The 25308-nt window shown below is 33.9% G+C and overlaps 1 protein-coding gene across 8 annotated transcripts in view; it reads left to right on the plus strand.

The window, feature by feature from the left end:
* LOC136833341 (disks large homolog 4-like) overlaps positions 1–25308 on the plus strand; it is a 734549-nt gene that overhangs the window by 703007 nt on the left and 6234 nt on the right. For 7 of the 8 annotated variants that reach the window (XM_067095343.1, XM_067095344.1, XM_067095347.1 and 4 more), the window contains 8 exons: positions 294–442; positions 1566–1666; positions 1831–1936; positions 5683–5700; positions 13868–13912; positions 21288–21440; positions 21606–21778; positions 25027–25136. In XM_067095343.1, coding sequence (XP_066951444.1) covers positions 294–442; positions 1566–1666; positions 1831–1936; positions 5683–5700; positions 13868–13912; positions 21288–21440; positions 21606–21778; positions 25027–25136 — 855 coding nt within the window. The remainder of the gene's footprint in view (positions 1–293; positions 443–1565; positions 1667–1830; positions 1937–5682; positions 5701–13867; positions 13913–21287; positions 21441–21605; positions 21779–25026; positions 25137–25308) is intronic. The other variant, XM_067095349.1, reaches the window with a different exon arrangement.

The raw sequence follows: 25308 nt of genomic DNA on the forward strand, positions 1-25308 counted from the left end.
TCTCACCATTAATATTCCTGATAATTCATATTATTCCTGCCAGACCATTCTGTTGTTTTTCTATGGAGCTACCTCCTTTAAGGGGAAATGTTTTCTAATATAAAATTAAACCCAACATACATTTTAAGTGTATAGTCTTATGTACATACTGATAACATGTAAATTTAAGTTTTGTAGTTTAGTGCTTATTCATTAAACTGTACTGTTTACTTTTTAGTGCTAATTCATTATACTGTACTGTTTACTTTTTTGTGTAATATCTAATGATTTATATTTGAATGTTAATTTTACAGAGCACTGTTTGATTATGATCCCAACCGTGATGATGGTTTGCCTTCCCGTGGTCTTGCCTTCAATTATGGAGAAATTCTTCATGTAACTAATGCATCTGATGACCAGTGGTGGCAGGCTAGACGGGTGCTTCCGACTGGAGAAGAAGAAGGTAAGCAGTGTGGTTACTCAAAAACTTACTAAAAACGACTAGGTTAGTGTTCACTCATGAACTTGAGACAGATGTATGCTGGTTTGGGTTGGAATTTCCAGAGTTTGGAGAACTTATCATCATAATTAGTGCACCAGCTAATTATGCTTCCTTTCCAATAAGTTCTACTTATGATATAGTTCTGTTGCAAGGCTAGAAAAAACTGACCTGAAAAGTCTGTATGTGTGGTTGAGGTTCTTGTTTTGATCTTCAGTTTACATGGAATGTTTTCAAATTTTATGTTAATAATGTAATAGTATGGGCTGTATAAGAGTAGTATGTATGTACTCCTAGATTGGTTTTGAATGATCAAGTTTTTATCATTTTTTGAGCAATAAAGATTGTCCATAAAATGCAGGGTATTGTCCTTCTAGGTTTGGGCTATGTAATATGACCCTTCCGTAACATTTATTTTGTAAAATGCTACAATATGTAGATATTGAAGACTATGAAGAACAGTCACATTTTGTAAAGATGAGGATAAATAAAGCCTTTTTCCTTTATATCAGATCTTAATATATTTCTTAGAAATACAATACTTAAAAACTTCAAGTTTTCGAGGACCCTTTATCATTGGTAAATAAAAATTACAATGATTTACTTAAATGTATGCTTGGCACAGGATATAAGATCAGGCTAACCTTTTAAGTAGTCATCTGCATATTTCAATTTGATGCTCATTATTTTTATTTTTATAAATTTTTTACAGTATTATAATTTTATCATTAGTTTTTTAGGTAACCTGAGCAATAAAGTTTACTTTTGTATTGTAAAGAAAGGCCTCCTATTTGAGTGAAAACTACATGTGTAACAGGTGCTTTCCAACTTTAATTCATAAGTGGACAAGTTTTGATCATTATGAACATTAAACTGTCATGTTTTTCTTTAGTCTGATAAGTTTAGCTTAAGGAGAACTATCACTCACACTTCCAGAAACATCATTCAGAGAAATTTAGAAGAGTTTAAAAATGTTGAACTTGCCAATATGAAAAGGGAGATTATGTGAATTGGATGCATGAAGTAGCTGTCTTTTCTTGGCAAATATTGGATGATGTTAGCATTTACCACCCATTCATTTTTACAGGCACAACGGGGATCATTCCTTCTAAAGCACGCTGGGAGAAAAAACAGAAGGCCAGACTTCGGTCTGTAGCTTTCCAGGGCAAGAACAACAATGATGCAAGGGTTTGTTTCACATTTTTTTTATATTTTTGTATTTTTAGTTTTAATGTTTAGCGTAATCCGTAATGGGAAATTTCATTGGCATATGTGGAAGTGACACAAGCATAGATTTAAGTTTAAAATATATCTTAATTTGGTTTTTGAAAAGGACACTTTGGTTATTCCAGCAATCTACTCTTGAAAGGAAGAAGAAAACCTTATCCTTTAGTAGAAAGTTCCCGTTCCTCAATAAAAGCAAGGATGATAAGTCAGAAGATGGTTCGGATAATGAACGTGAGTAGAAGGTTTTATTTTTTGTCTTGCTTGGTTTTCAATTTTTTAGTTTCTGATGCTACTCTTAGTGAATCACAGATAATAGTTTTGGACAACAGTAATACCCTGGTTTTGCCATAACCTGTCATAAATTAAGATTTTACAGCGACTAATTTCTGATTTCGTTACTAAATAGGAATTAAAAGCTGTAGATTACCTTTTGAATAATTATTTAGTGATAAGACCCTAAAATATTAGAACAAATGAAAGGATTTTCCTTGAGCACATATAGTTATCCTTAGTTCTATCCACTGTATGAATGCACAGTTGTTAATGTGATCCACTGTATCACTTTGTGCTTTGTTTGAAGAGTTGTGAATACGTAATATGTAACATGGGTGTTGTTGCTTAATATGTTATGTTCTTTGTAAATTTGGATCTTGAGGGAGAACAGTCTTGTGAAGTAAAGTGACAGTGTTCAGCTTCTCTTTTGAATGAATGCTTTGTTCCCTTGTTGCCTGTTATGATAACATTCTTGGATTAGGTTATATCTCACATTCATTTAGTGTCTTGTACTTTTCATGACTCATTCAGTCATACAAGGATGGTAAAGTTGAATATAATATTCAACATGTAATGCATAGTTTTCATATTTGCATATGTTACTGAATGGGGAGCAAAATTTTGACAATAGAAAAGTCAGGCTTGGTATTTGTTCTGGATAGTTTCCGTAGAATAAAAAAAAACCCTCCGTTTAACATTTACCATTATTGTAAACTCCAAATATAAAAATTATTTATGAAGATATGCAGACTGCCTGTATAGTTTCTAACTGCAATTAATATGCAATATGATTTCTTTGTAGCAGCTGTTATATTTTTTAGGAAATTTGCACAGATTGAAATTCAAAGAAAATAAGATTGAATACTGTTTTAATATTTTTACAGTAGGTTAGATTATGTTAGGCATCATGTATTCAAGGGAAAATATCTCATTATGAAACTAACCTTGTTTCATTAAACCACTGGCTGGATTTAGAACCTATCACAATTCTTAAACGTAGAACCTATCACAATTCTTAAATGTAAAACCACAAGTACTGTACTCAGAATTTACTTATCATATGGTATCCCATCAAATCTTAGCAGGAATGCTCAACAAATTTTAAATCTTAGTTGATTGTTGACATTGGATATCAGGCATGAAAGAGCATCTTCTCCAGTTTAAAATGAATGTGCTAATATTATTCATTAATTGTGTTTATGTACTGTAGCATGTTGCTACGCCATAAAATTCTTTGTCCTTGAATAATCAGAAGAACTTCCTTGACTAACTCACAGTATGGTAACATTGCAAAACAGAGCATTAAATATCACTTCCATAAAACCAGCTAAAACATTTTCCCTAGGGAGTGATATGATAATCTTAGTTTTTAAACAGAGAAACTAAGTGTTTATCTGATGAACACCTTGGTCATTAGTAGATATGTAGACACATCAAGACATTCACTGAAGACAATCAAATAGTATTAAGCTAAACGTGCAGCACCACTTGGAGCTAATTCATAGAGAAGGCCATTATACTTTCCTTTTTACATAGAGATATCCACTACGGTATAGGGGGTTGTGCTACCAGTGCACCCACTTGATGCACTGTAGGCATTACAAAAGGGTGTTTGCATCCACTTTTGTGCTTTTTACTTTATTGCCATTCATGCTTCTGTTCTTCAATCTTACTGTGCAACTTCTCCAACTATTACTTCATAGTGAAACTACGGGGTTTCCTCCAAGTTCCACCTTTAGAGCCATGTACTTGATCTTTATTTTCCTTATACTCTCTGTCTTGCTGTTCAACCACTTCAGCTTCCTCTTTTCACTGTGTCAAGCATTGAATGGCAGAAAGTACCTCAGTGATTGGCTGGACAGCCTAAATTTTGTTAAAATCAAAATTACATAAAGATATACTGTACATACCCATGTATGTGTGAAGTAATGTTGAAATTACAGAATAAGATATCTGTCATATGCCATTACCTTAGCAGACTTCAATGTTCAGGCTGAGGCTCTTAGCATTTTAATCTCTCGGCATTTTCTAATATTTAATATTTTGTAATTTTTGCCAGCTCACAAGTTGCCTTAGAGGCAATTGAAAATTTGACTCAAAACATAATTGTACATAATATTTGTTATCCATAAGATAACATGTAATATTAAAGCTGGATGCTTGCTAATATTGGCATAACTGTAAAGTTAGCTGGAGAAGCAGTGGTGACCTACTGAAGGCTGGGAAGTGAACCTACTGCAATTAAATGACAGAATGAAGTGAATCTTAGACAGCAAGTTCTTGATTCTCACAGTATGAGGTATTTCCATGGCTGTTGTCAGTCAAATTATCAATTAGAGGAGGAACTCTGTTGTCAGACTGAGAATTTTACTTAACAGACTAACACTCTTTTTTACACACCCAGGGTATTTTTGGTATTGGAGAATTTGCATTTTGTAGGATTCTTTTTGAGGATAATAGACTATCTGTTATATCTGTATTAAGATTTAAAAAGTTTATCATGTGAATTGACCAGCGAGCATTCCAGCCATTAATTTAGAGGTATTCAAAAGATCTAATCATTCTAGCCAGTACCATGAGGAATACTGTTTTATGTTACTTAGTATTTTTATATATTTTTCAGTATTTTTGACTGGGATTTCATCAGTCTAAATGATGTTTGTATATTATGTGATACTGAATTTGGAAAAAAAGTTAAGGAAATTTAGAAATTGCCACACTTACGCATACAGTGTGAATGAGTTCATTAGGTCATCTTTCTTTTTCTAGTGGGAAGTATGAGATGTATCAGACTAACTATGCAGGCAGTGTTTGTATATACTACATAAATAGCATTAATATATTATAACTATATTAACTTCCTTATTATAAAGAAATTATTATATAAGGTTTTTCAGAAATTCCAGTATCAGCATGTTAATATTAGAGAAAGAGTATCAAGTTTCAAAAAGTATAACAGGTTATGAACAGTTTTTTAGTGTAGGGATGATATTAATTCTGTTGTAACACTATTTGTATACAAATTATTTTAGAGTTCACCATTGGATTTTCAAAGTGGATTATTTTTTTAGAATTTTATTGGTCGGTTACTGGAAAGGAATTTAGTAACATGCAGATTAAATGAAGGAGGGTAGTTTTTGAAGAGAAAATTTGTAAGGTAGTATCAAAGCTAGTATTTCAGGAAATCATAATTGCTAATTGACAGCAGTTTTTAGTTCATTTACCTGTCAGCTCTATGGCTTAGTCAACCATTAATGTGTAAATCATGAATGCTACATGTGAGTTATTTGAAAGTATAACATCAAGTATGTAGGTCTGATCAGGAGGAGTTAAGTTTTTGTGATGCAGTGTTTTGAAATCAAAATATGCAGTACTCATATACGGTACAAGGTTTTCGTGGCAACAAAATCTAAACACAAATTTCCAGTGTTCTGTTTTTAAACTCTGATCAGATTGCTTGTGTTGTTGTATGTGTAGGCTTCGAATGTTTACAAAAGGGGAAACTTTTTTTTTATCCATTGGAAATTAAACTGTAATAAGGATATGGATACTCTTGTAAACTTGGTTTCAGAATTATTGCTATAATGATTCATGAATTTTCCCTGTACACGGAATTTACTGAGAAAAGAATAAGAGTACCTTTTGTTAACATTATCTGTGTTTGTGAAGAATAATGTTTGCTCTCTTTACATCATTTCCCAAAGTCGATGAGGACTTTGAAGGTAAGCAATTGATTTGTCTTTGCTTTATTATATAGATATTGTCATTTTCATCTACCATGTGTGTTCCTTTTTCTGACAAGGCTAGTGTTGCTGAATAAAGTGTTGTAGAGCTTATAGATGATGCACTTCACATTATTTCCTGGAAGATATTAAATTAAAGGGCTTCATAAATTATTTTCTTACTCAAAGCTTTCAGTTTTGCTAGTATCAGTTGGACATGGGTTCTTAATGGAGAAAGGCAAAATGGGACCAGCTGCAATGCTATATGACACCCAAGGTTTGATTTCCATGTGCCTCTGAGACTCAGTTCCCTTCATATTGTAAAAAATAAAAATTACATGTTATGAATTTGTTTTATGTATTATCTGCCTTGTCTTTTCCATGTTTTAACCCTTCGAGATTCTGATGGCATGATGTCACACAAGAAGATCCCTTTAGGTTTTGGTAACTTCAGTTCAGAAAATTAATTAAAAAATTAACATGAAATATTTTTCTTTTGGGTATTATGTGTAATTATGTTAGTAGAGTGTTAGGGAATGGTTTAATTTGATCTTCATATAAGTAGGGGCAGTTCAAAAGAGTTAGCATTAAACCAGTCCAAAATAAACAAAATCATAAATACATTTGCTTATTTTTCAGTATTTTTCTTTATGGGTTTTTCTATGCAGTGGCTGATGCATAGTAATATGATATGGAGCAAAGAAAAATTATTAATCTATATTTTCCTTTTATTGACAAAACGTAAAGATATTTCTGTTCTCTTTTAACTCAAGTGCTTCATTCTGAGTGTATAATTCAGCTGTTTTTAATTTTTTAATATATTACAATAAATATGTAGAATCTACTGGTCACTTTATCGAGATACATATGTAATTGTAATAGCCACACGTCTCCTCTTAACTATAATTCTGGCTTTTGATACGCTTGTCACTGAGCAAGTGACAAGCGTATCCAAAAAGCGCAAAGAATTCGAGAAGTTAAGAGGGCATTGTGGCTATTACAATTACATATTACAGTAAAGTATGGTTAGTATTGGTTTCAAAGTGAGACCAAACCCAGGATTGAATCAGGAAAAATAAAACCTTAGTAAGCTATAAAAGAAAATTATTTCTTAAGATCATAGGCAGTAAGCCAGAGCAGATTGTTTTACTTCAGACCAGTTTTGTGCTCCTCCCAAAACATCAAAAGGTTAATTTGCCCTCCCCCCTTTTTTTTTTTTAAACCTTGTATTTTGGTCATCATGTATCTGACTTCTCACTTATTTTTCCTTTACTTGTGTTTTGCTGGTGCCAACATTTGATTCTTTATGGTGCTTCTTCCAATCTTCACACTATTCAGTGTTGTCAAGCAGAACAAGGCCAGTGATGATATTCCCATCAGTAACTTAAAATATCCCTCTTGTTCTGGACATTTTAGAATGTGAATAATTGACTCTTTTTGCATTTTTCATTTTCTGTTAGTACAGGCCAACCATAATTTGAAGGAATTCTCACATGTAAACAATTCTTCTTCCATCAGGCCATCCCATTCTCAGCACTATGCTAGGGGTCTCCATTGGGATGAACTGAACAAGAACTTTACCACTTCTCTAAAGATCCCAGGGATGCTTTCAAAATAGCAAGAATTGCTCTTTTTCTGCTATTATGCAGTACAGATTGAATATTAATGTGCTGACTCCCTCCTGCCTTCCTTTTTCACAAAAATTTAGCTCCCAACTTATCCTAACCCCATTTGTGAAAAACCTTTCGGAGACATGAAATTTGTCCATTACTAAGAAAAATGCACAATTTCAAATTTTCTGAAAAGAAATGTCCCCAGTCCATTTATAATTCATGTATATAACCTATTAGTTTCCAGTTTCCAGCTGTTTGAAGAAGGTTTATGACCAGGTCCTTTTGGAGTGTGAGTTTGACTCTTATCTCATCTTACCCTTACCTCAGAAAAGCAGCAAATTAGAGCCAGAGACTGTGCAACACAGCTAGGCATGTTCATGGCTCCATACAGGTCCAGCCAGCCTGCCCTCTCTTGAGTTACAGATGAAGAGATCCTCAAATTTTATTAAAAACTACATTACAGTAATGCTAGTAGTGAAGAAGGTAGCCTAGTAATATTGAAGTTAGACATGCCTTTTCAAGCATGAAGCTGTAGGATTATTCTACAGTTAATTTATGATACTTGAAGACCTAAGAGAATTTTGACCTAGTATTAGTTGTATTTCCCTTTTTTCCATTTTTTCCCCCTCCTGTCGAGGACCACCTCAGGCTGGGGATTAAAGTTGAAATTCAGTCTTGTGGTTCATTAGGAAGGGGACCTTCTTTACATCTTTGATCTCAAGGATGTTAACTTCCAGGCATTAAGTCTGTATGGATGTGCTTTACCAATTCGGGGTTCTCTGATAATCTACCTAATAAAACAAATCGATTTTCTTTATAAAACATTACTTTTGTTTTCACAGAAGAACTGCATAATAAATTCTGTGATTATTATTATAAAAATACTGTAATATTAAAAATATACCCCACAGAAATGTGTTATTTTCAGTGACTATAAAAGTGCCACAGAAGTGCTTCAAAACTTTGCTCTGGTACAACAAACAGTATTCATTCCACATATAAGAAACTGCTATAATTATTGAAATCTGATGAATCTCAAACCACATGGGCATTAAGAGCAGCTAGTACAATTAAAACTGGAGTTACTATGATCATATGAAAAATGGTAATTCCTGTGAATGGAAGTTTAACAACTCTAAAATCTATCTTTAATAAGTGGCAAATTTTATGGAATAATGAATCTGATCACAAAACAGAATAGACCCATCATTAGTTACTACATTAGTACTGTACTGCATTGTATTAATTTTCTCTGAATTGGTAACCCCACTTGAATTTAGATTGTTTGATGATCAATCCCTAAGACTCAGTCCTTGTGTGCAGAGAATGAAGGTCAATAGTAACAGTTAAACTTATTTTATGTGAATGTACAAACTTCAGACAACAGCAGATTCCTAGTTTTGAAAGAAATCAGTGAAGGAAATTTTGTCTGAATCTTTATCTTCTTTCATTTATTCATTTATTACATTTTTGAAGGACACCAATATATGGAACAAAATTTAATTTTATTACTGTATTATAAACACACCCATTGTGTCAACCACATGATAGAAATAAACAAAATCTGATAATTTCTTTCAAAGAGCTCACAATTTAGACTCTTGTTCCCTGTTGTTGAGTCTTCCTCCATATTCAGTTCAAGAGACATTAGAACTGGTGGATTGTAAAGACAGCTGCTCCATCTCTTCCAGGTGTTAGGTTTTAGTGTTAATATGGATAAATCCTCTCTTGTTCCTTCTCTGACAACTTCCCAAGCAGTACATATCCAATTGACAAGGGAATAGACTTCTGTCAGATTTTGAAAGGTGCAAAGTGACACCAGCATTGAGCCACTTTATTTCAGGACAGTCTTTCAAAAGCAAATTTTGCATCAGGTCTTTGACCATTGACTCAGAACTGGGTCAGCTACAAACCTACAGCAGAGAGGAAGCTCCCTCTTGATAGATTCCTGTAGTTTCTGTTTAGTTGTCCAACTTCTTTAAATCTACCTTGTTCTGTTGTCAGTTCTCTGAGAATAAATCATTCAAATGAACATGGGTCTAGCATAGTGACTTGGTAGTCTCATTGACTTGTTTTATAATAATAACCATCCCTCATAATTGAAGTGGATAGAGAGGTATGCTTGGTAGAATAATGCTGACCCATTTTGTGGTTGTAGTCCTCTGAACTCTTGAAGTCAGAGGACTTTTACCCAGAGATGTGACAATGAAGAGCTGGACAGCACTTCTCTAAAACCAGCACGTGGAAGGGCAGTGGAATCCAGTTTAGGGCAGAAACTTGATCTGCATTAGTTTAAACTGTTGGAAGGGATATGCAGTTAATAAGAGTATCTTGCTCTACCAGTGAAACTAAGTTGTACTAGGTATCTTATTTTTCAAGTCTTATATAGATAAAGTGTTCTCTTCAGAACCCTTAGACTGAAATTCTGTTCATTCAGGATTGCTCACAATCCTTTCCTCTTCTGTGTAGTTTTTTCATTTGTAACTGACAATTTCTCTGTATCTAATTGTCTCTATCTTTGCTGTCCATTTCTGTCCATAAGTGTGGTTCTCAGACCTTCTGAGATCCCTAAGTAGCCAAAACTAATTTGGAACCCCATTTTACTGTTTAATTCAGAACCTATACATTTGCATCATCAGACTGTTCATTGGGTTTCCTTCACAGAATTTGTCGTATTGTTTTGTATTTATTAGTAATCACCTATAAAATTAAGATCTTTCAAACTCAGTTCATGAAAACTTCCTTATCCCTCTTTTACTAAGCTGCGCTTATTGAAGACAAGCAGATAAGCATATGTGATACATTGATATCATGGGTTCCCAGATAACAGTGCAGTTGGTAGCATCTTGCCTATTTTCTTAGTTTTAAAGGTTTGCCTTCCTAACACAGACTGAATAAAAGCTTGTGCAGGACTGGGTGGATGTATGTACACTAAAGTGATATTTATAAATGTATATTATTGCAAGAGAGTGATTTAGGTCAGCAAAGTCTACTGCTGGTGAATTGATTCTTATTTTTAAAGACAGCTCTTGGTGGTGGGGTTTTGCTTTGAAGGTTGTACAGTGTTAATTTCATGTTTTGTTGCAAAATAGGTTTTGCAACTTTTTAATTTATTTAGGGTTGATGGTTATGGCTATTCTGATACTATGTTCGTAAAGGATTAGTAAGTACTGTAATCACATTCACTCAGAGAAACACATTGGGCTATTGTTAAAATTCTTTTTTTCTTTACGAATTTCTGTTGAATGTTAGAGGGCATTAATATATTTCAGTCTCGGCAGTAGTGTGATTTTCCTGTCCAGGCATATGGGTAATGGAGTTTTTACTTTTAATAGGATTTAACCATTTTAATATTACTGTATTTAGTTGCCCCCTTGAGGTGTGAGTGTGAAATCCTGATAACCAAATGGTGTCTTTTTCATGCTTAAATTAAGGTTAAGCATTTAATGTATGTGTTACCTAGCAACATACAAAATTGTAAGGTTTGTAGACTCATGGTCAAGTAATATCCAGTAGAAAATGGGAAACTATTTTCCTTTCTTTGATATATTTGTCATTGACATTTTTTGAAAGAGTATAGTTGCTTTCCCCTCTTATTACAATGACTAAAACATTGGAGTATTTATTTCAAATGATTAGCTAGATAAATTGTTGAATAAAAGATTTTAGGAATGTATGAATGATAGATTATGAATTCTTAATGTCATATTGGGAATAAAGCTATGCTGACTCAGTTACCTGAAATATTTACCATGTGACCTTATTTTTATAAATACTGTACGCCCTAAAAATTTTGATATGGGTAAATCTATTTGTTCCATATCCGTGTTATTTTTTGTATTGAAATATTGTAATGTTTTGACAGTAGGTTTTACTTTCAAGCACAGAACTGTGCAGAGAGCTTTCTAGCATCTTCTGTCGATCTTATATATATATATATATTTGAATTACTGTTTAATCCGTATACAGTAGCTTCATCAGTGCCCTCCCCATGATTTTTTATCCTTCTGTGGTCATGAATTTGTTACTCATAAACTCCTGCTCCTCTTTTTCTAAGGCAGTTGGGCAGAGATTTGTATTGTTGCATACTGTTGTATGGTACAAAAGAAAAAAAAAAAAGTATTTGTCAGTTCATGGAATATGTAGATTTTTCAACATTTATTGATATTGTCATACAAATGTAATGTACTCTGCAACAGTGTAAGTGCCATATAGTTGAAATATTAGTAGTCAATTATGCTTGATGAACGAATCTAATCACTAATTGCGTACTGCATTTGTAAGTTCTCACATTTTCAGTTGTGTGAATGTTTTCTCATTATTTGTATCCCATTGATATATTACTCTGTGGTTTTCAGTAAATTCACCCATTTATATTCTGCAGATATGCATTAGACAATTTATAAATAGGTAAACATGCTCAGTCTGGTATGTAGCTGTTTTTTATTAAGCTAAAGCTTGGTACAAGGACTATTATGACTTCACACTACATAAAGCCCCCTCATTTTTGTTACCACAAAAAGGGGCATACTGTCCTGAGTTTAGGGGAAAACAACCTAAATATATCATTAGAGAAAGATTGTTAGAAGACTTGACTGTAGAACTTCATTATACCATGATGGAAGTTGCCCAGGACTTTTTAAATAATTTCTCTATAGAAAAGTAATATTTTATGAATAGAAAGTCATTGTAATTGAAAATGTTAACCAGCAAAGCCCTATGTAAAATAGCTGAGACTTATGTGAAGGATTGATTAACAGTTTTCCATAATAAATTAGTAAAGGAAGGATCAAGTTGCTGCAGCAAAGATGAAGCAGAATTGTTTCTGGAAACTTTTTTTGTTTTTCTTGATGTCAAAATTGTATTCCATTTTCAGTGGTGTTGAGCACATCTTTGTTTCTTTAAGTTGAGAGAAACTTGAGCTTGGTCACAGGTTATGGTGTGCTCTCTTGAACAAATTGTTGAACTAAGGCAGATTGAGTTTTTATAGTTCTTTGGATGGAAAGAGTGAAAACTTCTGGTAATGTCTGATCAGTACCTTCTAAGGATGAAGGTGAGCATCCATATTTTTCAATCAGGGCACCAGGAATGCACTGATATATTGAATAGCCACTGTTGCAGACCATTCTCCCTCCCTACAAAGTGTTATGAAGATTGTTAAAACATATCAAACCCTTATTTAGGCCCCTTGAATCTTCATACCGTACTCACTGGCAATCTTGCTGGTAATTGGTATTCGTACAGGAAACAATTACTGGTGTCATTTTAGATTTTTCGATTTTGCTGCAAGAACAACCTCGGTGATGGAAATTATTCAAATTTTTTCAAAATTTATTTGAATGGTGTTCTGTTGACTTGGTAGGTTCATTGAAAGGACAGTCTCTTGTCTGTTCAAACTTTTTATTTTGAAGGAGCTTGTTAATATTGCACAGTACGTTGGTAATAGTCTGGGTATGATAAGTGATATTGTGGTTTTGATATTAGCAAGATATACTGTATATTATCTCTTTATTTTGATATTTTAAATGCTAATTCTCATGTTAATTGATTTAATGTGTTGCAAGTATTTTTTTTTGTCAAATCATTATGTCTGATATTGATATGATAACTCTTGCAGGCCTTAATGTTAAGATACTTTTTCAGTGCTGTATATCTTTAGTACTGAATTGGCGTTCTTGGCTAGAGAACATTGTTTGTAGATATGAGAGAGCATTACTTGGGTAAAGTAACCAATTCTTTCTTTGAAAGTGACTTTTCTTACATTTTATGATGAGTACCTTTCAAATAGTTCTTCTTTTTTTTTAAATAGCTTTTTAGATGTTTTACATTATTAGTTATAATTTGATGTCTAGGATATTGATGTAGCAAAACAGATGACCTAGCTCCATTAGCTGCATTTACTTTTGACGTAACATGAATTATGCTTATTTACAATATATAGCATAAATTACAGCTTGTTCTGTGTCCTGCACACAACCTTGGTCATAAGTCAGTTCACAAGTTTTAATGTATACTTTATAGTATTCCCTCCTAGCCCATAATACTGTGTCCTAAATGTCCTATTTTCTTTTTCCAAAAAGAATATAAATGCACTGTGTGTTGCATCCTGAATCAAGACATTTGCTTGAGGGGGGTAATGTTGGATTGTCAGATGCCAGGCACTATGACTAACATTAATGTCATTTATAAGAAGTTTGTTTTAAAAAAAAGCTATATAATGGCATAATGAACACAGTGATATGTTAATTAAAAATTGTATTTTGTTTCATGTATGTGCTAAGGTATGGTAACCATTTACCCTCTTTTAAACCAAAGGATTGCATCATATGCATATAAATTATCTTCACAGTGAACTGTTGGTAGGCAGATATATCTGATAATTGTGTTGGACAGAGTAAACCAGCAATTATTAGTCACGAGTGCTTTAGCGAGAGTTCAGGTGAGTTTTTTATATTTGTATGATGCTGTGTCCTTTGGAAGTACTGTACTTGCTCAGTTTGCATGGTGTGGCCTTAGCTGAGTTTGCTGTGTTGATTGTGTGTCTCTCTTTACAGCCTCCATAGCCACAAATGACGGAGAGAGCGATAGCCGAAGCATGCGTGAGTATCCCCCACCCCTGTGTCCTGCTACTATAGGCTTGCCATAGTTTTGCATAAACATGGCATGATAAAATGTATAGCTAGTGTCCAGTACATATGATTTGTTCAGGTTTGTAATGCTATGAGATACCTTTTATATTTATTTTATTATGCAGTCACTCTGATGGCTTTGTGTAATTTTTCGTGATGATTTTTTCAAAGGTTAAATTAAAGTTATAGTCATTTGTGCTGGACATTTGCATTTCAAGCATGCTGGTGTGCTTTATTTGCCAGAACGGTGCACGTTTATGTAAGAGGAAGTCCATTCATCAATACCAGATGTATTTATTCTTTTGAGAGCTGCAGCTGATTAAATATTTGCCTATTTTAGTGTGTAAAGTTTCCTGTAATTGAAAATTTTTTGTTTTTATTTTTGTGAATATATATGGTAATGATTTGTGTTTTTCATGTTAGTCAGTTATTATCCCTGATACTTTGTCTTTTTCTTACATTTTGAAGGTTTACTCTATTATACAGTTGGTTTTTACCACATTTATAGGTGATGTGAAATATTAGGTGGCAAAGGTGTTTCTGCTGTGATTTACATCCATCTTTGGCCATAATGCAGATATTTCACAAGCATTCTGGTATTGTATTAATTTTTAAAGTGGTTTAAGAACAGCCAGGAGAAATTGATTTCATATTTCTTATATTTTATGGGATGCCCACATTTTAACCCTCATTTGAACTGATTTGGGTTCTTTGTTGGTGGTCAGTTGATCATATTGAAGAACTTTCTGCTGAGGGGAAACTTTGGCCAGCCAGAATGCTATGGTAAACTTGTGTAGATTCTTGCTTTTATACAAAAGGAAGAGAAAGAAAACATTGTTAAAAAATTGTGAAAGAATGGTACAGTACATTGCAAGTTTGGTCTTTGTTGCTGTAATGTTTGAAGAGAATATTTTGTATTCTGTATTGTGCACAAAGGTAGTGTTGTCTTTTCCCAAACTTGCCTCTTTAGCAAAATGCTACTTGCCCATGAATCTCTTGAATTATTATAGTATAATCCACATGTACTTAGCTGTTTTGAGACCTGACTTTGGACTCTGAATCAGGTACATTTTCCATAAGAGGATTATAACCTTAGTTATTTCTTATTCTAGGCCTTTTCATTACTTGTCTTTACTACTGTTTTTATTATTGATCACATGTATTAGTTAGTTACAGATTATTAATTCATGAAACTTCATGAAACATGTTCATGAATTTAAAGTTTTGGATGTAGTTTCTTTGTATTTTGTAGGTTAGGGTAGGTAGGGTTTAGAAAGCAATTGGAGATGAGCACTTCTGTTGCTAACCTAGTTTTATATTCAGTTACTTTCTTCTTTGATAGTGGTCATGCATTTTGTTGAACTGTGGTTCTTTTTCTTAGTCACATTACTCAAACCCTGTTTATGTGTCAAGGTATCCAGTAAGTAAAGTAGCATCCTTGAGGCTTGGATAGTAGAGTTGTGTATTCCACCTTTGCTTTGATGGGCATTATGATGTTTTCTCTTTGAGCTTTGAAGTTTTAGCAGGTCTCTTCCCCCCAAGGTGTCCATTTGATGAGTAGTACGTACTAAAAATAATAATTCTTTTGCCAAGAGCAAGTTTGGTTCTTTTTTGTATTCTTCAAGCTTGTTTCTGAATGAAAAATTTTTTTTTTAGGTTAGTCTTAATTTTATGATAGTACCATTCATTCAGTTTTTATATACTAACAAGTATAGTTGGATCATTTAATGAAAATGAAATTTCCATTAAATCCTCGTTCATAAGTAAATGAATTTAGATAATTGTTAAATATATCAGTGTGAAAATGGTTCGTAAGAAATGCCCATCATAATAATAAAGTTAAGTGCTTTGTATTGCATAATTCCTGGTGAGAATCTTTAGTGACCATGGTTAATAGTGCTTCTGATGGTCTACTTTTTCCAGCTAATAATTGTATTCAAATGAAAATACATACCATTGCTTTGCAAATGTGTCCATTGACTGGTGAGTAGATCGTTGCCAAATTTTAAACTTCCTTATTGGTATCGATGGTTAGTAGTGTAGCTAGTGATTGTGGCTTGTGGGTCTAGATTACATCCTACTTATTTTTTTCAAGCAAAATTAAGAATGGTTTTTCTTTTAATACATGCTTAACTTGAAACTATGGGGATATTTTAGGAACCATAATTGCATTACTGAAATTAAAGAATGGTTTTGTTTTTTTATGACAAGTTTGTTTTGTTATATTTTAAAGAAGTCATGATTAACCCTTTTGTTATTGTGTAAGATCTGGCTGTTTAATTTAGCGTTTTTTACTAATTTCTTGCAATTATGGATTATGATTTAAAGTTAATATTGAATGCTTATAATTGCATTACTGAAAAGAGTAGTCTTCTTAAATGATGGATAAAAAAATACTATTATTTTATTTCATATGGAAAAGTTTGTTTCTCCTTGAATATGACAAGTACTGTTTGTTATATTTTAAAGGATCACATTTGTTTCATCAATAAATTATTTCTCAAAAAATTCTAATGGATTCTCTTTATGTAAGTGTATTGGAACTGGCAATGAAGATCTTACTTCCGCTATTGGAAGAAAAATTTGTTTCTTCAATATCCTCATCATGGAGTTCAGAACTAGAGCTCTCATCATCAAATGGTATCGAACACCTCAAGAATGAAGAGACAAGCCTCCTCACTTTGTGACATTCATTGAGAGCGGCGTAAAAAAAAAAAAACTTCATCAGCGACCAACTGAAAAGAGTTGCCAGGAGGAAATACATCAATTACAAAGATGTTCCAACATTATCAATTGCCTGATTAAAGTGCACCAGACTGTAACGTGGGTGACGGGTTATCAATAAAAACTCATTGCCATTTTGAGGCAATCATCTGGAAGATTGGAAAGACAAAAATGATGCTGTTAGTCTTGTTGTAGGGTGTAGGCATTGTCCAATTTTTCTAGCTGCAGTGCATTCATCATTTGTAATGGATGGACACCTTGTTGGAAAATTTAGTGCTTCTAATGCCAATGAGACCAATGTTAAATTCATCAGGAGTATTATACTAAGACTATTGTATTCTTCCTTCCCACAATGCCACCTTCCAGATTAAAAAATGCTTAAGAAAATGAGCAAAATAAATAATGGAAAGTTTGAGGCAGTTTGTAGTCCATGTTTAGGAAATACTGTTTGTTCCCAGTACAAGGCCTCTACGGAATCCTGTAAACATTTTTTTGGTGTCATCTCCTAAATTGAGCAGGGCCATACCTGAAGGTCAGTATTCATAAGATCATTATCCTTTAACAAGGCAGTCAAAGCCAGTTACTTGAAGTGTTGGTCAATTTTATTATTTTACCTTATTAGTTAAAGATGTAGCCCACAGATAACTCTCATCCAGGTGGAGGTAGAACATAAATTCCCCGAATTTCCACATGCAACATCTCATTACAGTACTCATTAAGTTGCTTTAATGCTGGTCATCCTATGTCCTTGTATATTATATAACTTTTTGCATTCTCACAGAATGAAAACTTAGCTTTGATTACGTTTTGACATACCTTGTGAAATATTTAAGTTATTATGTACAATACTATGGTATCTTTAGGTAACCAGTAGATTGGAGTCTTGTTTAAACAATACCAGCAGGCTGGTAAGCAAGGATTTGCAAACTTTAAGTTGTCTATCTCTGTGTAATACCCCATAGGAGGTTAACAAGAACAGTGTCACCTTGCAGGTGCATTGTAAATAATGCTCAAGGTTTTTGAAGTGACCTTTGAGCCCCTTGCTGTATTACTTATTGCACTTCGTGTGTGGTTCATTCTTTTTGTTTTTATATATTTGTCTGTCCAACATCTTTAAACTTCAGTCCGGTTATCACTTCATTTGAGAACAAGTCCAGCGGGCAAGCCACATGTAAGCCTAGCAATATGGTCTTGTCAAATTACTTAATGAAAATCATTTTGATGGCAACTGCTGGGTACTGTATATGTTATGTGCATACCAAAAGTTGTTTCCAGCAGTTACAGCATTTTCACATAATGAGACTAGCAGAAAGTGCAATGGGATAGGGATGGGGTCAACCACTTTTATCTCTAAAACCTAGCCCCTGTAGGGAGAAGTGCAACAGTGAACCTCATGTGGTTCACTGTAGGCATTACTTAAGATTCTTTGCAGTGTTCCATTGGCCCCTAGCTGCAACTCTTTCATTACTTTTACTGTACCTCTGTTCATATCCTCTTTCTTCCATCGTACTTTCCACCCTCTCATAACAGTTATTTTATAGTGCAACTGTGAGATTTTCCTCCTGTTATGCCTATCAGACCTTTTTACTGTCAGTTTCGATTTCAGCGCTGAGTAAACTCATGGGTCCTATCGCTTGGCCTTTGTTCTAAATTCTATATTCTATTCTATTCTAAAACCTAGGTAGAATAGTGTAGATTTGTTATTGGTAATGATTTGTCCATTAGTTAACATAAAGAATGGCATTTGTTAAGCAATTGTTTGTTAAGTGTAAACCTTAAGAATTACTTTCTTTTTCTTTTTTTTTTTTTGGATTTTCCCATACATAATATACAATATTTTAATTGCCAATTTTGTGAAGTTTTTGTGTCACATCAGGTTACTGAGGAATGGTGTTCATTGTATTTCAGAGTACTTGACTTTTAGCAACATTTTGGGTGAGCAGTCTTTCATTCTCTATGCTATATTTTAAATTGTTCTTGCATTTTAGTGAAATTACCCTTCAGTAAGGGAGACTTGAATATTATGTTAGTAATTTTTAAGTTTTTTTTGTGTTTTATAATGTAATTGTAGCACCAATGACTTTTGTGTAGGAAGAACTAGCATCATTAGCATTAAACAAGTGAAGTAGTGGTATAACCCTCAGTAATGTCACAAATATTCTGTGATTCTAAGGACTGTTAAGAATGTCTGGAGGAAACAGTATGAGCTAGTTTATGTAATGCATATCTAATGAGACAAAAATTTTTGCATGTAGGTAGTCAGAATACGTTTAGTTGCTTGGCTGGGTAACGAACATGGCAGATTGGTCTAGAAATGATAACCATATATAGAATATACAGTAGTTTAAAATAAAGTTTTTGTCCTTCTATAACTGCTGGGATAATGTCTTCTCTGTTGTTAGGGACAGCCATGTATGACTAAATACATTGTTCTTGGAGTGGATTAAAGGCATAATCATCATTAAGATTTTTTCTGCTGTTTTACCCTTAATGTGGTTAGACAAGCAATGAGTTCTCTTCACTCTCTTCAATCTTGTATTTTTCCTTTCTGAAAATTCCCATCTTAGTCTTTAGCTATGATTTCCTGGGTCTTTTCACTGATTTTTGCCTTGCTACTTTCTTATTTACTAATAATTCTTGTTTATTTCCAGCTTGAGATTCAATCACCACAATTTGTAATTTCTTGATTTTTTTTTTTATTGCATTGCCTTCAGAATCTGCAGTTTATTTATTAGGAATTTATCCTTACCTCCAATTAGTAGAGAAGTACTGCCTTATACATGTGACCAATTTTTTCCTTGTGCAGTTGACCCCCGTTTACTGATGTACAGTCGATCCCGGTATTCACAGGGGATAGGACCTTAACCAACTGTGAATACTGTGCTGAAAATCTGCAATAAGTTGGAACCCCCCTCAAAAAATGCGTATAACTGCCTATTTTAATAGTTCAAACACCAAAGACCCCCTTCTAAAAATGCTTATAATTGCATATTTTAATAGTTCAGACACCAAATATACCTTAAACTATATCTTTCTAAAACACTTTAATGCCATTCCAAAGTCATCTTACAATATTACCCTTAAAAATATAGTATGGCCTACAGCTGTGTGTGAAAACTAATCAAGTTCCCCCTATAGAGTACTCAGGCACAGCCATTTTCTCTTGTACAGTATTCAAGCTGCCCCATTTTCTTTTTTACAGTACATGGGGGAAGCATTGGGAATTCACAAGCAGAGTTAAGTACTGTACCTAAATATTTAAATATGCATTGTATTGATATTTTTGCAGTGTTTACATTAATATTAACATATGTGAAACATAGTATATACGTGTAAATCATTTTCTTTTATAAAACATGTATTTAGTCATGAAAATAACATGGAAATACAGTAATTAGTGAATATTGCTCTATGAAAAAATCCGCGAATTAGTGAATTTTCCTCGATATTTGGAGATACGTTCCACAGAAAAATCTGCCAATGCTGAACCGCAATACAGCGGGGGTCGACTGGACAGTCATATGTATTTCACTAGTCCAGCAACCTATTTCCACTTCATCCAAGTAGTTACTGTTGTTTTTTAAAATATTTTTCACAAACTGCTGTCTAAAAATTGGCTTCACAATTGACCAAAATGGCAAGATAACAGAAATATTGTACCTCCTCCAAGGTCTGTCACTTCCACCATAACATGGTTCTTCTCCTTCATTTGCTTTCAAGATGCATTCATCTAATTTGTTGTAATTTATAGCATACAATCCTTGTAATTAATTTACGTGCTCCAAAGTACCATCCTGTCATTAGGTTTGTGAGTGCACACAACTTGATGTTTACGTTTGACCACGAGTTTCTTATTCAAGCCATATTTAGGCTCTTGTGGCAAGGTTTTAGCACAGTATTATAAATAGGTAAAGGTTTTGAGACAGTGTATAAACAGTTATTGGTAAGGTTTTTGGAATCAGTCACTTGGCTAGGTTCAATATTTTAAGTGGATGTTTTGGACATTGAACATTCGTATGTAAAATATGAAATTCTTTGCATTCTTCAGAAGAATTTGGTATCATCATAGAGATAGAATCAGCTTGCACACTTTTCTTGCAGGACCATGCTCTTTTAGGCACCGTTGTTCTTGCAGGATCATGCTCTTTTAGGCACCACTGATTGTCTCAAGTCTGTAAACCGTTAATAAATACTGAAAACTGTTTTGATAGGTCAGTTATTGCTCACATTTAATGCTTGTTCTCTGCCAAATTGACAAGCAATTGGAAGTTGTGTAGCACAATACATCTGACTCATGTTTGGCCTAGACTCATCCCCAGACCGTGGTTTATGGTTGTATAGTTAAGGATATTTTTTTTTATTGAGTATTTTATTTGTATATTGCACAGTACAGTATTGGTCATTAAAAAAATCCTTAGCTATAGGACACACTTTTGTAAATTTTATCTTGGGTATTCTATTCAATTATGCGATGAAAATCAAGACTTCACACAAAAGGAAAAAATCAGGGAATCAGTTTTGTTCCACAGCTGCAAAATTTAAGTACAGTAATTTTTCGTTATATAGTTTCAGTAACCAAAGAACTTTGTTGGTTAATATGAATCCTTTCTTACTTTTTCAGGCGGAGATGATTACATCATTTTGAGTTACGAAGCTGTGCAGCAAATTGAGATCTCTTACACAAGGCCAGTGGTGCTCCTTGGCCCACTTAAAGATAGAATCAATGATGACCTCATATCAGAATTTCCTGATAAATTTGGCAGTTGTGTTCCTCGTAAGTTTTGTGATACTCGTGCTGATTGAGATTTGTATTAATGCCATGGTAAAATATATATTTATAAAATAGTTTCTTACAGCCGTCAGGCTTGTAATGTTTATTGAAATTTTAAATAATCTCTTGCCTAGTATTTTGTAAAATTTTACATTTTTGCTTTTGCAGATACTACCAGACCACGACGAGAATATGAGGTCGATGGTAGGGATTATCATTTTGTTGCCTCCAGAGAACAAATGGAGAGAGATATCCAAAATCATTTGTTTATTGAAGCTGGGCAGTATAATGACAACCTGTATGGAACATCTGTTGCATCAGTGAAAGAAGTAGCTGAAAAGGTAAGAATAGTTGAGTTTACTATGGGAGAACAGACTAGATGTTAGAGAATGGTCTTATTGTAGTTAATTAGATACCAAATATTGTAGGATGAATAGAGTTAAGTAGCTCAAGGTACCGTTATGAAAGTATTGTTTTTATGAGAGAAAACCTTGTTTAACCTGCAGTTATTTGTCTGGCTTGAACATGCCAGCTAATTTGAATTTGTTTCAACAAAGTAAGGGTGTACCACTAGCAAGTGAGTCATCTCAAGGAGGGTGCTGCTTCCTTCATGTGCCAAACCCTTTCGTCTTGTTTTTTTTTGGCATCAACTTTTACTCTTCTTCTAGTGTACAGTAGCTAGTTGCTTCAGTATTTTAGTAAAAGTAAATATCAGTCTGATGTAGTTTTATTTTTGTAATAATAATGCCTGTACTGTTATTTGATTTTATAATAGGCAATTTTGCATTATTGTACAAGGTTTTGAACTGACTTTGGAGAAGACATATACTGTAGCAAGCTCATATTCTTTTAATTGAATAATCTTTTTAGCTGTACTCTTTAAAACAGATGGAAGTACAGTATTTGTGTTGCTATTGGTTGCAGACAAGTTATTGCAGCTACCACATTCATAACTGAAAGTGTTGGTGTCTATATTACCAACAGCTGTTCCATACCTGCATCTTAGCTTTCCACAGTCACGAGCTTGTTGCCTTTTATGACTATACACTCAGGCATAACTTCTTTCATTATTTTCTTGTCATATGTGCTTGATAGCTGAGAGAGTTTATAATGATGGTGTGAAAGGGATCTTGCTCTTCATTGGTGATGACCATAAGTGGTAGTCTATCCTCAAGTTATTATTTAAGGGACTAAGTTCATTCTCATACCCCCCAGAATATAGGTCAGTTTCAATTACCCTGGTTTATCTAAGGTTTTTTGAGAAGCTGCTCTCTAAGAATCTTTGCAGGTTTGTTGAAGTTAACCTGTTACCAACATTACAGTTTGGGTTTCACAAAGGCCTTGGCACTTATGATGCACTCTTGTCAGTATCTGCTGTCCTGCAATGTGCAGTGTGCTCTTGTGTGGTTGTTTAGGTTTTACAAAATGTATCATGAAACACTTATCAGCATGCTAAGATTGTTGGGAATTGCTGGCTCTTTTATCTATATTTTAGATGAATTTTTATTAGGCAGAACCTGAAGGGTCTACATTGGTGCCCAGTATAATACCTTTAGTAATGTCATTTCAGGTGTTCCTCAAGGTCGTGTTTTATGCTATTTATTGTTAGTTCTAGTTGATGCTGCTCTTCTAGCTGTTATTCCATCTATGTGCCCTAGGTTTGTGGTTGTAGAATCCTTGGAATAGAGATCTGGCGCATATTTAAGAGTGGAGTAGGCTTTAGGGCAAGTTAGCTTAACCCTTGTAAAACTCAAAGCATAATAGTTACTTATGCCTTTGCATCCTGATTTACATATAAATGGTACTGTTTTAAATGTCAGTGACTTAAGATTTTAGATGTAACTTTTGACAAGACATTGACCTTTGAGAAGCATATTGCTTCATCTGTTTTTAAGTCGATATCTTGCATAAATGTTTTTGAATGTTTCATGATGAAGTTATTGTATCATCTTCATCCCTGTTTGGAGTACTGTTCTTCTGTATGATCATCCAGTGCAGAATCTGATCTCAGACTCTTGGATAGAGTTATGGCATTAGTTTATTTTGCCAACTCTTTATGTTGACTGGTGGTATAGATATAAAGTGAGTTCATTATGTTTGTTGCATAAAATGTTCTACAATGACAAAAATCCTCTGTATTTTTCTTTACCTGATCTTGCTGTTTTTGCTTGCAATACTAGGCAGGCTGCTGCTGCAAACAGTGTCATTTTATAGTAGTATCCTTTTCATTACTAAGTTTGCTAGGAGTCTTATCTTGGCTACAACTACAGTGTGGAATAGTTTTCCTAGTGCAGTTGTGGAATCTTCTGATCTCCAAATGATTAAGCATGGAGCAAATTTGTTCATGCTCTCTGCTGACTTATCCTGAATTCAGATGTATTGGTGTTATTTTCTATTCCTTGAGACTGGTCATCCTTTGGAGCCCTCTTGGGTGTATAGTCTGTAGACTTTGTACATAAAGATTTTCATTCGAAGATTCAAAGCAAAAAAGATTTATCATGATGACAGCCAAAGTGGTGCCTTCCAGATAACTGTGACCTCACTATTTACACATCGTACACACGGTGACAACTGAAAGGCTCTGGTTTTTTATTACTCTCCCCTGATTACTGTATTGGGTTGGTTTACCCATGCTATTAAATTTGACCAAGGTTGTGCCTGTTAACTCATGGATTTACTCTCCCAAGCTTATGTCAGTGGTTTTGAAGGCAAGTAGGATATAGTGATTGTGTACCCTAAATTCACTCATCTTGAGATGGAGATCTAAGGTAGGCTGTCATATTTCAAAGGATGTTCTCTTAGTGTTTCTTCTTGGTGTGGCCATAGCAGAGCAACAATAGCACCTTTTTTTTGTTTCTGAATCATAGGTTGCCTGTGAAGAATGTTACCATCTTGCCATGGTTCATCCTACCATGTTCATTTGAATGTAGTTTGTTGTTGTTATTTCATAGCAACCATCCATAACAATAACAATAACAACAACTTAAAACTGAGAGTTTGGCTGTGACCATTGTTTCCAGCTGCACTAGAGCTACCAGCTTGTAGCTGTAAATCATGCTGCAAGGGACCATCACAGCAGTGTTCATCATCAAATCTGCTATTGTTATGTCTTGAATGAGCTTGTATTTTGTGGTTCAAAAGCTTCATTGATAATAATTGTTGAGTTAAGAGGCTTTTGTTATTGAATGAAAGGTGTTATCCATGATGTGCCCTTTTCTTTTGCTAACTTTTATTAGTCTGAAAAATTGTATTTTAGCCCATCGGTATAGTCTCCATGTGCTTGATTTTAGGCTCTACCTGTAATTCTGTTAAAGGGTCAAAAAGCTTAATGAATAAACAGACACTTGTAATGAGTTAGTGTGTCACAGTATCCGTCACAGTATCTTGCACTGAAGCGTTAATTTAGATTTAGATGCCTTAATCTGTCAAGAATTGGATTAATTTGTAAATGTAACAAAGTGGTTTGTTTCCATGTGACCAAGGGTTTTTGTGTAAATGCACCGGGTATATGCTTTTGCTTAATTTGCAGTGGTGCATAAAAAATAAAGGATATTTAGGTTTAATGCTAATGAAAAAATTTATTTCACAGGGCAAGCATTGTATCTTAGATGTGAGTGGCAATGCAATAAAAAGACTACAAGTTGCACAGCTATATCCTATTGCAATATTTATCAAACCAAAGTCTGCTGAGCAAATCATGTAAGTATAGTTTGTTTAGTAAATTGCAATATACCACAGTTCCATGCAAATGCTGTAATAGTATAGTAAGAAGATAGAACTAGACATGCTAGCTCACAAAACATGAGAGTTGGGACGTGTTCATAGGTTAGATGTTATTTAACCTCTCAATTTCAGATAGATTTTTATTGTT

The sequence above is a fragment of the Macrobrachium rosenbergii genome, chromosome 51 (genome assembly GCF_040412425.1).
Source record: "Macrobrachium rosenbergii isolate ZJJX-2024 chromosome 51, ASM4041242v1, whole genome shotgun sequence".
NCBI lineage: Eukaryota > Metazoa > Arthropoda > Malacostraca > Decapoda > Palaemonidae > Macrobrachium > Macrobrachium rosenbergii.